This window comes from Chiroxiphia lanceolata, chromosome 2 (genome assembly GCF_009829145.1).
Source record: "Chiroxiphia lanceolata isolate bChiLan1 chromosome 2, bChiLan1.pri, whole genome shotgun sequence".
NCBI classification, from domain to species: domain Eukaryota; kingdom Metazoa; phylum Chordata; class Aves; order Passeriformes; family Pipridae; genus Chiroxiphia; species Chiroxiphia lanceolata.
Window position 1 is genome coordinate 91244303 of NC_045638.1, and position 14563 is coordinate 91258865.

The 14563-nt window shown below is 40.9% G+C and overlaps 2 protein-coding genes across 12 annotated transcripts in view; one reads left to right on the forward strand and one right to left on the reverse strand.

The window, feature by feature from the left end:
* The first annotated feature begins 840 nt into the window (after positions 1 to 840).
* GSTK1 (glutathione S-transferase kappa 1) lies at positions 841 to 10181 on the forward strand. Its single transcript, XM_032677788.1, has 8 exons — positions 841 to 1093; positions 1681 to 1762; positions 2535 to 2663; positions 3057 to 3157; positions 3571 to 3606; positions 6491 to 6607; positions 7120 to 7213; positions 8506 to 10181. Exons 1-8 carry the CDS (start codon positions 1028 to 1030, stop codon positions 8544 to 8546), a joined length of 666 nt encoding a protein of 221 aa, XP_032533679.1. The 5' UTR covers positions 841 to 1027; the 3' UTR covers positions 8547 to 10181.
* The window catches only part of LOC116781936 (rap1 GTPase-activating protein 1-like), a 44319-nt gene continuing 38713 nt past the window's right edge, over positions 8958 to 14563 (reverse strand). For 8 of the 11 annotated variants that reach the window (XM_032677779.1, XM_032677777.1, XM_032677775.1 and 5 more), the window contains 3 exons: positions 11970 to 12055; positions 11741 to 11812; positions 8958 to 9671 (listed from right to left, as the gene is read on the reverse strand). In XM_032677779.1, the coding sequence (XP_032533670.1) occupies positions 11789 to 11812; positions 11970 to 12055 (110 nt within the window). In that variant the 3' untranslated portion in view covers positions 8958 to 9671; positions 11741 to 11788. Of the gene's footprint in view, positions 9672 to 10672; positions 11813 to 11969; positions 12056 to 14563 lie in introns of those variants that run through there. The other 3 variants (XR_004355032.1, XM_032677772.1, XM_032677774.1) reach the window with 3 other exon arrangements.

The following is a 14563-nucleotide window of genomic DNA, read 5'->3' on the forward strand; positions in this document are numbered from 1 at the left end:
CTACTGGCTGAACTGGCACATGGGAAAGCAGTAGTCACATCCGTAGGCTCCAGTGGCCCGGAAAAAGGAAACCCCAGATGTCAGAGGATGTTTGAGGCAGTGACTTATAGCATCCGTTAAATTCACACTCTGCAGTGGTTTTGACCCCTTGAGAAAAATGCAAGGCAGGATTTTCCTTTGGAAAGGCACTACTAATTCTTCCAGATAGATTTTTTTTTTTAATTCAGTCGTTCATTAATTCCTTTTTCCCACTATGTCTACCAATATGCCTGTTTAAGACTTCACACTGGTGTTTCCCAGCTCTCTCCCAAATCCTTTCTTAACGATTGTTTCACTGCCCTGTACTCGCGTGTTAAAAAAAGATTTCAGCAACAGGTCACAAAATACTGTCGGTAGTTCGTGTTTTTCATCTTTGAGTTAAAAGTTACTCTTCCTTCAGAAAGCTGCTTTGTTGACAACTGAGATTACAGCCAGATCAATCATGAGGAGCACGTGACAGGATGCAGGAGGAAGCGTTTGGGCATTGCACGTAACTTCTTGTAGGATGGTTAGGGGAGGAACTAAAGCTGGGGGAAAGGGAAGGGTTTAGCTGAATGGAGGAGGAACAAGTATGGGAAAATCGAGGGTAGGGAGACAAAAGTGCCAGTTGCACGTAAAGCGTTTGCTGATCCGGCAGGGAAGCCGTGCTCCCGGGAAAACATGCCGCACTGCTCCGCTGAGTCAGCTCCCGGGTTCCCTCCTCGGGAGCCTCCTCTCCCCGGCCTCGCCATGGAGAAGGGCGCAGGCTCCCTCCCGGCCCCCCGCGAAGCCGCAGCTCCCGCCCCCACCCCTCCTCTTCCTCCCGGGCCGGGAGTCACGAGAGCGACAGCGAAGGGCCGGGCTGGGCAGCGGCTCAGGGAAGGACGGGGAGGAGGCTGAGGGGCGGGCGTGCAGGGACTGCGGAAGGGCCGCCTCGCTCCCTGCCCGGGGCGGTGCTGCTGCTGCTGCGGGAGCGCGCTCGGGAGCGGCGGGACGGGACGGGGCCAGGATGAGCCGGACGGTCGTGGAGCTGTTTTACGATGTGATCTCCCCATACTCCTGGCTGGGGTTTGAGGTGAGGGGGCGGCAGAAGGCGGGAGGCCCTGCCCGGAACGCCTCGGGTCTGTGCGGCCGCTGGTGCCCGGCCGGTCCCGGGAGGTCGCTCCCGTCGCCGCCTCCCTTTCCGAAGGGCCGCTCAAGGGCAGCTCGTCCGGCCGGCTGCAGGCAGTGCCCTTCCCGCCTCGCAGTTAGTTCTTCTTGCACCTCTGAGGGGTGTCTGGGTTTCTTCCTCGCGTGTTGAAATCCAGGGAGGCCAAGGAAGCGTATCCCAGCCAAACGGCAGCATGGCCTCTGCCTATGCGGGAGTTACTGCTGAACATTTTGTTTCAGAGATATTTTTGATGTTTAACAGGTGTGAGCGTCCACTCATGAGCTTGATCTTTCCCTTATTTATTCCTGCTTAGACTTTTACAGTCATGATACGAATATGGTCCTCTCACTTTTTCTGAGATCAGTTCTCTGGCAGCATCCAGAAAAGGCTCTAGGGCTATCACTGATAAAATAGAAAAGGATTTATCTGAAGTGTCTATTTATTGCCTTACTTGCACACAGCTCTACAGACACCTCTGACTGTTAATCCATCATTACTCTTTTATGTTGCAGGTTCTCTGCCGGTACCAGCACATCTGGAATATTGACCTGCGCTTTCGTCCAGCATTCCTTGGTGGCATAATGCAACAAACTGGTAGGCAACACAAAGAGATTAGTTCTATAGGGTAGCACCTTCTTCACTAGTAGGGCACTAGTGGGCAAACTCTTGGTGAGTGCAGAGCCCACAGAGCCCACAGAGCCTGCTTTAAACTAATTTTTGACACCAATAACAAATTAACCATAGGATTGTGGAGCTCGGTAGTGATTGAGAAATCACTCACAAAGTATTTCAAACTGTTGCAACTACACAGCCACACAGACTTTGGCAGTCTGTGCCAAAGTTCATCAGTTCTAAAATACCATAATAATAATTTGATATGGAGTGTTTTCCTTAAAGTTTTCTGTTGAGTTGAAACCAGAAATAATTTGTGGAACTCTTGCACTTTGTAATATGCAGGAAGGATCCAAGTATGTCCTAAAACAGTACTCATGGTCTTATTAGAATAAATTGATCACTGAGACTTACAAATCATGAAATTACAAGTGTCTACATTGTTTTACCCATGCATTAGTAGTTGTCTGTCTTAAAAGTCATCTGTCTGAATCAACATAAATCCCTGCTAGGACATTTGTACCTTGGTTTAAAACTGATTCTGCTATCTTAAAGGGTTTATCTGTGCAAAACCAAAATAAATCTTGTTTAAATCCTAGCATTATCTTTGGAAAAGCTGAGTATGTTTCAGTAAGCCAATAAGAAATTAAACTCTTCCTTAGGCACATGTACATATGAGGTCTAATTTGTCCAGTGTTGGTGTGTCCAGTATTATAATACAGTTGGAAATCTCAAAAGAACTTTTTCCTTAAAGGTAACAAGCCACCAGCAATGTTACCAAAGCGTGCCGAATACCTGCTGAAGGATATAAAAAGGATGGCAAAATACTACCAAGTGCCTGTAAAAATTTCCAGAGATGACTTCCAACGTATTTTTCATACAAGTAAGAAAGACACTTAGCTTAGCTGGTATTTCTCATCTCTAACACTTCTGGTTCGAGTTCTCCCTAACAGTAAAGGTGAAAATTAATTCCCTGTCCGCAGCCTTTTTCTATATCTATGAGCAATATGAAGCCTGTGCGTTTTTAACCATAAAAGAAATTTCTGGAGAAATATGGCTGTGAATGATATAATTCACATAATATCATTGGGAGATGATTGTGAATCAACATAAGCTACTATGAATCAACATAAGCTTTACTATTACAGAGTGTGGATTTATCGGGCCTGTTACAGAGGAGGTCATACTGTTCTTAGGTAGCACTCATGCAGACCGTCTCTGTTCCTGAACCTGTGCCTTGTTTCAGTGTGTTTCTCTGTCTCCCCACTAATCCCAGGCAGTCTTGCGGCCATGCGCTTTATCACAGCCATTGATATGACAAAACCAGAATACCTGGAACCCTTATCTAGGGAGTTCTGGATACGTTTCTGGTCACAGGTCAGTATTTTATGAAGCCAACTTTTTGATCCTTTCTGTCACCCTTCCTGTCCTACACCATTCAAATGTGGGATTCAAGCAAGAGAAAGGAAATGTCTTTTAAAGAAGAGTCATAGGAGGAACTTCAGGTCATAGTAGTTCAGGAACCACTGTGAAAAGAACTAGTTTATAGTCACCTTAATTTACTTCTTTTAGTTTACTCATCATATGATGAGTCCTACAGGCTGAGTGGATCAGTGGTTCCTATCAGAAAAAACTTCCTAGATTAGGTGACTTAATACCTTTTCTGAGGAAATTTCTCCAGCAACTAGTATATTGGTTTTATTTCTATTTTGTTAGAAAACTTGCTTTCAAGTCCAGAGCTGAGCTTTTGTTCTTAAGTACTGATTTACTTATTTTATTTCTTTTACCAGCATGAAGATATCAGTCAGCCAGAGAACATATTGACTGTAAGTGTCTCCTTTTTTTGGTGCTTCTGCATTTCTGATACAAATTCTTGATAACTTGGATCAGTAATAAACATGAAGACAGCTTAGTCAAATGAACACTTGGAGTTTTGAAAAATTTCAGGTAGAAAAAAATGGATTTAATTTGCCTAGAAGCTCTATTTGGAATGTGGGGTTTTTTCTTGTCATGCTTGCATCACATTCAGAACCAGAATCCCCTTGATTTTTGTTAATTCACGTGGCCAGATACCCAGGATGGACAATTAGTTATCTATTAATACTGCTTTATTAAGTCTTGAAAGTACAAACCGTTTCTCCAGAATACATTGAGGTATTGCTGCCATATGAAATGTTCAGGTAAAATGCAACACTTTGGAGAAGTTGACTTTCCATTGAGTGATGGAGCCAGGCTTTCTGATAAGCTCAGTGCTGCATTGCCCTTTTGTATGCTTAAAAATTACACTCTTGATGTATTTTCTTTTGATGTTTAGATTTTGTTTATTATAGTAAAAGCTGTCATGGCATGTAAGTTCATATACCAGGAAATCCTCTTTAAGGGCTCTCCTTTTCTACATTATATAAGTTCTTTTAATATGAAGAAAAGGGAGGAATTGTCCACGACTAGTCTCTCCTACCCAATGTCCCTAACTGAAATTTGAAACTTGCAGTCTTTGCAGTCTTGCTTTTCCCTCAGTCTAGTCCTTGCACTTCAGCTTCCTCTTAGTGTACCTTTGTTACCAGAATTTCAGCAAAGGCTTGCCTTTTCCCTTTTCAAGAGGCAGGATTTGAAGGATATAATTAAACTGTGGTGTGCTAACCCTGGTAGGCAGCTGAGCACCACACAGACATTCACTTGCTTCCTCCCACTGCCCAGGAGGACAGGAGAAGAGGTAAAGAAGAATAAAAGCAAGAAAACTTGTAGGTTGAGATAAAATTGCTTAATAAGCAAAAGTGGAAGAAGAGTGAAAGAAAACAAAGCAAAGGCCATCACTCACCACCTCCTACAGGTAGACTGATGCCAACCCAGTTCCCAGACAAAAGGAGGTTAACCTCCTTAAACTGCCTCACTAATTATTGCTCAGCCTGTTATATGGCATGGTATATCTCTTTGGTTAGTTCAGGTCATCTGCCTTGTGTCATCTCCCAACATGTTGTGAACCCCCCCATTTTTTCGCTGTGGGGGCAGAGTGAGAAACAGAATGCCTTGACACTATGCAAACACTGTTCATCAATAGCTAAACCAGTTAGTATGTTATCAGCATTGTTTTGGTCACGAATCTGAAACAAAACCATAGGAGCTGCTGTTAAGAAAAGTAGCTCCATCCCAACCAGACCCAGTACATAAACATATACAGAACATTTCCACATAGTCTCTTAATCCATCATTATTTAAATAAAGCAAGGACATGCAGAACTTCAGAGTCAGACTTCACACTCAGAAAGATCTTTAGTTTAGTCACTGTTTGGCAGTCAGTAAGAATCCCCCTATGTTCATTGAGGCAGACAAGTAGATGTCCTCTTGTTTGCTTGTGTCTGTCTTCATTCACCCCTGCAGCAAGTACTAGACTTTCCTCTCTTCTGGAAATTTGCCATCCAAAGGGCTCCTTGGTGAGGGGTCCCAACCCTTTCATCTGAGTCATTACAGCGAATTTATTTTACACATCAGTTAGAAAAACTGAATGTTTTTTACTTGATAACAGTTCCTTAATATTTCTTTACTTCTTTATTTTTGTCAGCAGTAACTTCACATAAATTGCTATAGCAGCAATGTATAGTCTGAATTCTGCCTCAGTCTGTTTAAGTACTCTTTCTGCCCTAAAATGGTGAGGACTAGATACTACATCACTGCAATCTAATACTTGCAGTGTAAATACTGCAGTCTGAACACTGGCTATCAAGCGTACACAGCATTTTGTTCTCATCCAGTGCTACATTTGTTTAATCTCCTGTTCAAGCACAGTAAAAAAGAGCTCCTAATCTCTCTGATGTGTAAGTAGGAGAAGGTACAAGAAAATGTGGATGCTAAACAAAAAAAAGCGATTGAAAGAAAGAATCAGTAATACCTGGAGGTGTGCAGGATTAGTGGTCCATATGCAGTGTTGGTTTATTTGTTTGTTTTTTGTTGGTGGGTTTTGGTTTGGTTTGGTTGGGGGTTTTTTTGTTTGGTTTTTTGTTGTTGTTTTGGGGTTTTTTTAATCAAAAAAAAAAAAAAAAGAAAAAGCATGCCATTCAGGTAGATGGCAGGCAAGTTAAGCTTTTTTTTTAGTGAAATACTTTATTAAAAGTAATTGTAATCTCAGTTTTACCTCATAAACATCAGACCTTTAACTTTGGCTACGTTATCTCCTTCCTGTGTGGCAGAAGCACAGAGGAGGTGAAAAAGATACAGCAGTAATACCAGCAACTGTTTAACCTCCGTGAGTTACAGTGTCTTTCATGCAGTCACTTACAGAACCCATGTGGCCACATTGCCATGCAAACTGTTTCTGTCTTGATAGGCTTGTACAGTAAGATTTTTTTTTTCATAATACCAGTTTGAGGTTTTTGTAATTTATTGTAATTTATTTAGTAATTTATTTATGATTTGTTGTATTAGAGGTTCAACTTAGGGGTGTTTTTTTCCCTTTTATGTTTAGGAACTCCTTAAAATAATGTGCAGATTTTGGAAGTTTAAAATGTCTCTTCTACTTTGTATCTGAGAACTGTTAAATGATGAATGGATTGGGCACACAGCAAGACAATTGTGCAAGAAGTGCTTCAAGAGTATTTTGAAATTTTTTTTGCAATAGACCTAGGGTAATAATACTAAGGATTAAATTAATTAGACCATAGTAGGAATTAGAGTATTTACTAATAAGGTACTCCTAATTATATCATCTTTCCTCAGGTTGCCCGACAGGCTGGGCTATCATCAGAGCTCTCCCAGAAGGTACTTGAAATGATTTCATCCCCTACAGTGAAGGACCGACTGAGAGAGACAACAGATGAAGCAGTGAAATATGGGGTGAGACGCTTCCAATGCCATTGGGCTTCACAGCTATGCATTCCTTCTCTATTATGAATATGGGGAAGCAAGGAACAATGAAGGTGATGATTAGAAAGCACTATACAGACCATCTCTGTTGGGTGCTCTTTGCTTTTTGAATGTGTGAAAGCTAACTCACTGTTGTTGGTAGTTTATTTCGCTGTCATATGGGAAAACCAGGTTGACCCATTCAGCTTATTCCAGCTGGACAGCAAGGAGGGGACCAGTACCACGAGACACCACTTATCACTACTTGAAATAGAACTGTGGATTTATCAGGCTACTTTTTTTGCTCCTTCAAAAGGGGCACACAAGGCCTGGAGAGTCACCAATCTTCTGATGGCTCCATTAGACTTTAAGAATGAAGAAGGTGAAAAGAAGGGGAGGAAAAAAGTCAAACTTATTGGGGTTCATTCCTGAATACTGATGACATGTCTGCAAAAAATTTTCTCATTATAACATTCTCTGTTTCATCTCCCTGGTGTTGATAGGCATTTGGGATGCCTGCTGTTGTGGCACATTATAATGGGGAACCTCATCTCTTTTTTGGCTCTGATCGTTTAGAGCTGCTAGGCAGCGTTATAGGTGAGTCTATCTAATAACATCACTTCTGGTTTCAGACTTTGACCCTCTTTTAATGAAATACATAATGCAGCTGAATAAAACGCTCTTAAGGTCTTTCAAATATTAACTAATGTTGAGTATCCTTCTCCTGGAATGAAACTGCTGACTGAAATCTATCTCAGTACAGTTAGAGTGACCACAGTCCTTTTCCAAACAAGAAGTAACTTGAGTTCTCCATCCTCTCTCGGTATGTTTCATGACTTTACTCCACATGCCATTCTCAAATTACAACTGAAACTCTTTAGTTTTCAAAATATTCATATTTTGGTACCTTTTGGTACTGGACATTAGGTCTCGGCTAAGATTAAGACTAATTAAGACTGTGGCTGATGCTGCCTTTTTTTTTTTTTTTTTAGTTTTAACATTTTCATTTTCTATCTCTTTAATAAAAAGCACATTATTACAGCTCCCCAACCTACACCTTGCATAACTTGTGTCTACCTACACAAATTTGTAACAGATATTCATATATTAAACATCCTTATTTTCACTTTTCTACCACAGAATGCACACTTTAAATTTTTAAAGAGATTGAAATAGGCTGTGTTAAAAAATCAAGTCACCTGTTTTAATGGGTTAGAGGGCATTTGTCTATTGATCTCAAGATTTGGCACTTGAGAGAGTATGTCACTAGAAAGAGTTATGTACATAACTAGCTCTAATGCGTTTGTTGAAAAAATTCAGCAGAAAATATTAATGTAAATTAATATTAGTCATAGGCTTAAACAGAAGGGAAATTTTTTGAGTTTGGTTTTTTTTTCTCTTCTTAATGGGTTTCTGATTCCATAAAATGAGAGTGAGAAAGATGAGTACCCAACACCCACTACAGTAGTCACTAGTCCTGATTAGAATGTTGTGGTCTGGTTTCTAATCTCAACTCCAAGGACTTACTCAGATTTTCTTTTTGTTTCTCTGACTCTCCAGCCTTCCACCCTTTTTTGCTTTCTTAGTCCCCAGCCCCCCCAAAAAGGAGTCCTAAAAGGAATTGGTTTGACCCTCATGTGCAATACCCCAGACGCACCAAATTTCTCATGTCTAACAGAGGAAAAATTCTTCTGTACAGCTTCAGCTGTTCCTAGACAGTGAAGGATTTATGCAGCTGTCTGAAGTCAAACCACATACAGATCTGTACTCTGTCTCAGTAGTTACCCTTCAAAAGAGTAGGAATAATCATCCTGCTGCAGAAATATGACTGCCAAATTACTCCTGTGTAATTAATTCTAACTGTCTCTTTTGTCTGGTTTGTCTTGCAGGTGAAAAATGGCTGGGACCAGCTCCAAGTGCCAAGCTGTGAAAAGTCCTGGGGAAGTATACAAGAAGGAAAATACATATATGTATACACACAGTCAATCTTCAGTGATTATCTGAATATATCAATTTTAGGGAGAGATGACTTTCTGATCCATAACAGTTACTTTTACAGCTTGATCTCATCTCCAATTAGGAAGAATTTCAAGGTTTGCCACTATTACAGTTTGGTGAGGTCTTTTGGTACAAATGTGCTTAGTTTTTTTCAGTAGATCACAGACTAACATGAAAGATCAAACATTAAATATTTAACTTCTTGCAGATCAAACATTCTTCTTTTCTCGTTAGTCCTCTTTTCGTTTACCCTAAAACATGAGGGTTAAATTGTAATGGGACTGTGATCTCTGGACTTCTTATGTCTTCCTGCTTGTCCTTTGTAAACACACACACACACAACCTAAGAGAAGCTGGCCATATTCTTCTTTTATTTTAAATCCAATATACTACATAGGCACTAGAAGCACAGGATAAGGTATTCATGCTTCCTTTTACTTAGCAGCGTGGCAACTGGAGGGGACACAATTCAAGCCCAAAGAAAAGTCTAGGGAACCAATCAAGTATTTCAAAAGGAACTGTCCCCATCCTGAACAGTATTTTGTGCACCTTGCTCTGCAGTGACTGACATTTGAGGAAACCACCATACATGTGCAGCACCAATCCCAGACTTTGCAGGGGGTTTTAGTTAATGCAAGTTTTACAGTAATGTCTTCACAGGACAGTGGTGATCACCATGCAAGTTTAGCTGGTAACTGAACCAGATTGTATTTTGCTTCCTCAAGGATGCCCTAACTGCTGCCTATCCAAAAGTGATTTGGATATGGCTATGAGGGACTTTCCATCACATAGTCTGTAGAGGGAAGGGTGTGGAAACAATAAAATTAAGAAATTTCCATGGAAACAGTTTGATCCTGGCCCTGTATTGGCTGAATTGGAGTAGCACATTGAAACTAATTTGATTTGTATGAAGCTTGATTTCTCAATCATCCCAGGCTGTCTCTGATGCATCACTGAATGAAGCAGAAGAACTAGCAGCAGCTGGAATTCTGGTTTTTGTCTTTTTCTGAACTTTAAGGTAAAGCATGTTCACACTTGTTCATTTGAACAGCAAATCCTGGAACAAAGCATCAGAAAAAAAATCTGTATCTTTCATGTTCTTACAGCTATAAGTGCTGTGGGAGTATCATGTTCCCCCATCCACAATTTTGCCTTCTTACACCTCTTTCAGTTCTTCAGGAAATATCCTATAACTTAAGAACTCCTTCCTCCTTTCTACTAGTGCACCCATTAGTCTTTGGGCAAATCCAGCCTGGAACTTCAGGAAATCTTTGTGAGATACAAGAGGAGTTAGAATGACATGTATGTAGGTACCATAGGTTTCTTTGAGTCCCCTGAAGCCATGTTATAGCAGTTTTTTACCACTTCTCTCCTGAAATTTGTTTGTCTCCAGTCTGTGCTATCAAAGTGATTCTGAGGTGATAAAATGGAATGACTAAAACATCACTTTAAGCCAGTAGTGCTGTCTCAAAGTGGGTAAAATGTCCTTTTGTGGAAGTAATGAACTCTGATGAGAAACTGGTGAGAATTCAAGGAACATCTGGAGATAATCTCAAGGTAAAAGCCAGGGTCTCATGAAATTTAATCATTTGAACCAGACTGATTGAAAAATAACCAGCCTTTGTGGCAGAATGTTGTTGATTTAGCAGGCATACCAAATGAGATGGATCTTACAGACTGTGATATATTTCACAAAACTATTTTAAAGGCCTTTAGACCTACTTCAGATCAGTGGAAACTAAATGCTCAAAACCTTAGGTACTAAAATAATACTTAAAACACTACTGAGATAAGGAAAATCCAAACTCAGGATTTTCCTTCCATTGCTTAGTGCCTGTAATAACCACCAGTAAATGCAAAACCACAGCCTTTGCATTTATATCAGTGAGTTTGCAAATTGTTGTAATTCTGACTGTATACATACTTTGAGAAAAATTTGCCTGTTTGGGAGCAGAATTTTGATGGGAGTTCTGCCTCTTGTTCAGACAACCTTGCTCCAGGGTTACAGAGCACAAGCTCGGTAAACACTCTGGTGAGTACCTCAGTAAACACTGGCTGGCAGCTACACTGTCATGCTCAGTACTTGTCTTTGCTGTAGTGTGCATTGCAGTAGTCTCAGTGATAAATAGTAACAGCTTCTTTATCTGGCTTCCCTTTCTGATCTCCTGTGGCACCAGTGACCACCACCACAAGGAGTGGTGGTGACTGACTTTGAATGCTGACTGCTTACCTGACTGCTCTGAATGCCACAAGGTGGCAGGGCAGCTAAAAGCCGAACACTGAAAAAACACTGAGGATCTAAACATCAGTAATAAGAACTACCAGCTGTTCAGGATTATTTAGCAATAGGTGGAAGAATTTCCTTCTATAAAGATGATACCCCTTCTGCTTCACTATATACCAAACTAGTTCCTGAGAGCCTCACATCCACACCACTTTCAAGGCAGCATGTTGTTTAGCTGTCAGGCCAGAGAAGATACTGAGCAAGGAAAGGAATATAGCAAGCGAAAAGAGATACTCTCAGCAACACAAGCAAAACTGGACTATGAATTGTAGGGAACAAACCTGAAGGTGTGTTCCCCTTTGCTCTATTACAGATCTCTCCAGGAGATCAAGTCCCACTTCCCATGTCTGGAAAAGCTGTGAAACTGGCGTGGACAAGTAGGTCCCAGCAATACTAGGCTAAAAGCAAACAAGCAAGTGAACAGATAGGCACAACATTACAAAATGAGCAAAAGAAAGGGGTTCTGTAGAGTATGAAACTATAAGAAGCAGTAGATAGGCACAGAGAAAGCTAGATTGCATCTGAGCAAAGGAAATTGAACAAACAAACAAAAAAGAGGAGGAAAAAAACTGTGCCTAGATTAGGGCAGAGAGCAGTGTCTCAATGGGAAATGCTGTTCCCTGAGAGGAAGGAGGCAACCAAGAAAGGGAGAGCTTAGGTACATTAGGCAGGCCAGAGTCAGCTGGCCATGGAAGATCGTTTGGGGAAGAAGGTATAGGATTAACTCTGTTTACTGTGGAGCCCTACAGTAATTGCTGCACTGTTTCAGTGAGGCCAGGGATGGCCCAGGGCCTGCCTCCATCCTGAGCCAAGGGCCTACAGCGCTCCTCCACGTCCATTACCTGTGCTCCTCACCCAGTGTGCACCAAGACAGTCCTCCAGCGGTGACATCACACACAGCACAAAATGGAGGCCTGCAGAACAAGGCAGTTCTTTAACCTCCCTCTCCAAGCACCTTCTCATTGCCCTTTCAACCCTCAGCAAGCAAAGCCTCCTAAATAAAGTTCCTCTCTTTTCTCCCATCTTTATCTTTGTGCAAGTGAGAAGGAAACATTTTATTAAAGCACTTACTGGATTATGGTGCTGAGCATCTGCTTTGCTGCCTTTTCCTTTTCCAGTGGAGCCAGCAACACTGCTGGAAGGAAGCAACCTGCTTCCTAGAAGGGAACCAAGCACAGAACAATAAAGAAATAATCAAGAGGGCATCCCAGGAGTTGCACATATAGCTGGTTTTACCCCAATCTTTTCACAGATCTGTGACTCATCCACAGGTAAGAGTGAAAGGATGGCCAACTTGACTAATGTTACCTTGACCTATTTCTCATTCTAGCTTGAAACACGAAGAAGGTGACTATTTTCATTTCATTCATTCATTCAAAAAAATCACTGGCCACTGGTTCCAGACTGTTTCAATGCCACAGCTCTTTGGCTTCTTGCCTAAAGAAGCTACACCTGTAGCTATCTAATGAGTAATAAAGGAATTTTCCAACCTTTACAAAGGTTTTCATGAGTCTGTTTTTATCAGTCTAATGTTACACACAAAAAATAGTTTAAAATAATACAGCAGGTTCCAGTAAGTGACAATTCATGCAGTCAAGCTAAGAAATGCCATTACTAAATACATCTGTGCAACCTGAATGCCTTATCTCTAAGAATATAACACTAGAAGTGTTAAAGAGAGTTATAGCTGGATTTATGTCCTGCCCTTGAGGCTAAGAGAAAAGTCACCTCTGCCTCATATGATATGCACTGGCATATGAGACATGTTTGTACTTTAAAGCCAAATCAGAAAATATTTTGGCAATGGCAGCTCTCTGTGTCTTTATTTGGGAGCATAATGACTACAGACTGCTGACACTTTTTTCTCCTTTTCTGTAACATTTTTCTCTTAATCTGAAAGGCAATTTGGAGAACCCAAGAACGTGTACATGAGTAGGAATTCTGGAATCATTCAGTGTAAGACCTAGACTTACAGTGGGCATGTCTTATGTTTCTCTGGAAAAAAACCAAAACCAATTCAGTCTGATTTTACACAGTGCATTAACTGTGGCTGAATAGTTATTGTATAGCTCAGTAAAGGGCAAAACTAAAACACCAGGATGCCTCTCTGTGTCCCAAGGGGCTTTCTTTGCTTTGTTTAGTTTAACTCTGGCATATCGTCAGTTTATTATGTTCAGTTATGGATAATTACAGTTCTTCCCTGTTGCACAGATTAACCCAAATTACCAATATTCATTTAAATGTAATTTTGTCTAGGAATATTAACATGTATTGCCACACTTGATCTTGTGGTAATTAGCCTTCCGTCAGGACTGGATGTAGTAAATAAACAGAAAATTTTTAGTATTTGCAAAAATCAAAATAAATGTATCATCCCTGTGGTTTTTCTTCTTTTTTTTTTAGCACAACAAATTGGTCTTAATCCTATTTTTTTCTAGCTCAAGAACTGTCAGAATTTCTGGAAATAAATTTTCAAATTCCTAAGAGCAAGATTTCACCTTGTGCTTAGAGAATGCAGGCTTGACTCTGCTACCTCGTACCTCACACACACGTGTAACTACATCTCTGCAGTCTCCTGATTAGATGAATTGATACTTCAGAAAAGTATCCATGTTTATCCATTTTAACAATGGCTGTCTTAGCACAAATCAGAAGCCCACATACACACCTGCAGGTTTGTTGGTGTACCCGTATATAGGTTTGGTTTTTTTACATGTATGCAGTGAAGATATAAGAATAGATATGGTACAGCAGAAAAACACCACTCCTGCAGGGTGCAGCTGTCTGACCATGCCAAAGTACTGAGAAAGCACAGTGAAAGTTTTGCAGTGTCAGTATCAGATCATTGCCACTCACAGTGGAGTCTATAAAACCTAAAAATTATGTTGAACATTATATCGCATTCTCTGCAATGATTATTCTTGGTGATGCATGACTTATATACTTGTGGGACAATAAGGAGTCAGCAGATAGGGAAACTATCTTGGGAAAAGCAACAGAGGCCACTAGAAAGCATCCATCTTTCTCACACCTGCCTGTTCTCAGTGTCATGCCACAAAGGCAATAGGTGTGAATTTGTGAGCAGAGCTCTGGCCCGCTCAAGATAATCCCAGAAATACACGGAAATGGTAACCTGGACAATGTCATGGTGACACGAGTGAAAACCCTCTGTGAGGCACAGAGCAACTATTGCCTTTATGGTGTCATTTCCAGATCCCTTACAAAAGAGACAATTTCATGCTGTTGGGCCTCCTGGCCTTACAGGTTTTTTTTTATCACTCTTGCTCTGAGCTGATGACACTGAACTCTTTCTTCCAAGCTTTCAAAAGAAGGACTTATTGAAGCTCATTCCTACCTTCTGCCTCATAATAGCAGCTCATTGGTTGTCTTCTGTTGTGAAGGTCCCTGACATGCTGCTTTTTCATATCACCACATTTAACACCTTTATGTCTCTCCTTCAGAACAAGCAATATTTGTATATAGCACCCCAGCTCCTAATTGTAGCATATGGAATGGCTCTCCTCTTCCTCTGCATGATCAATAATCCCACTTGTTTTTCCTGTTCTCCCAGAGTTTCAACACCAGAGCTTTTCTCTTGTGTCTCTAAGCATACAAGCACTCATGCTGTGAGTCGTTCTGCAAAGTGGAGAAATCTTACAAACATC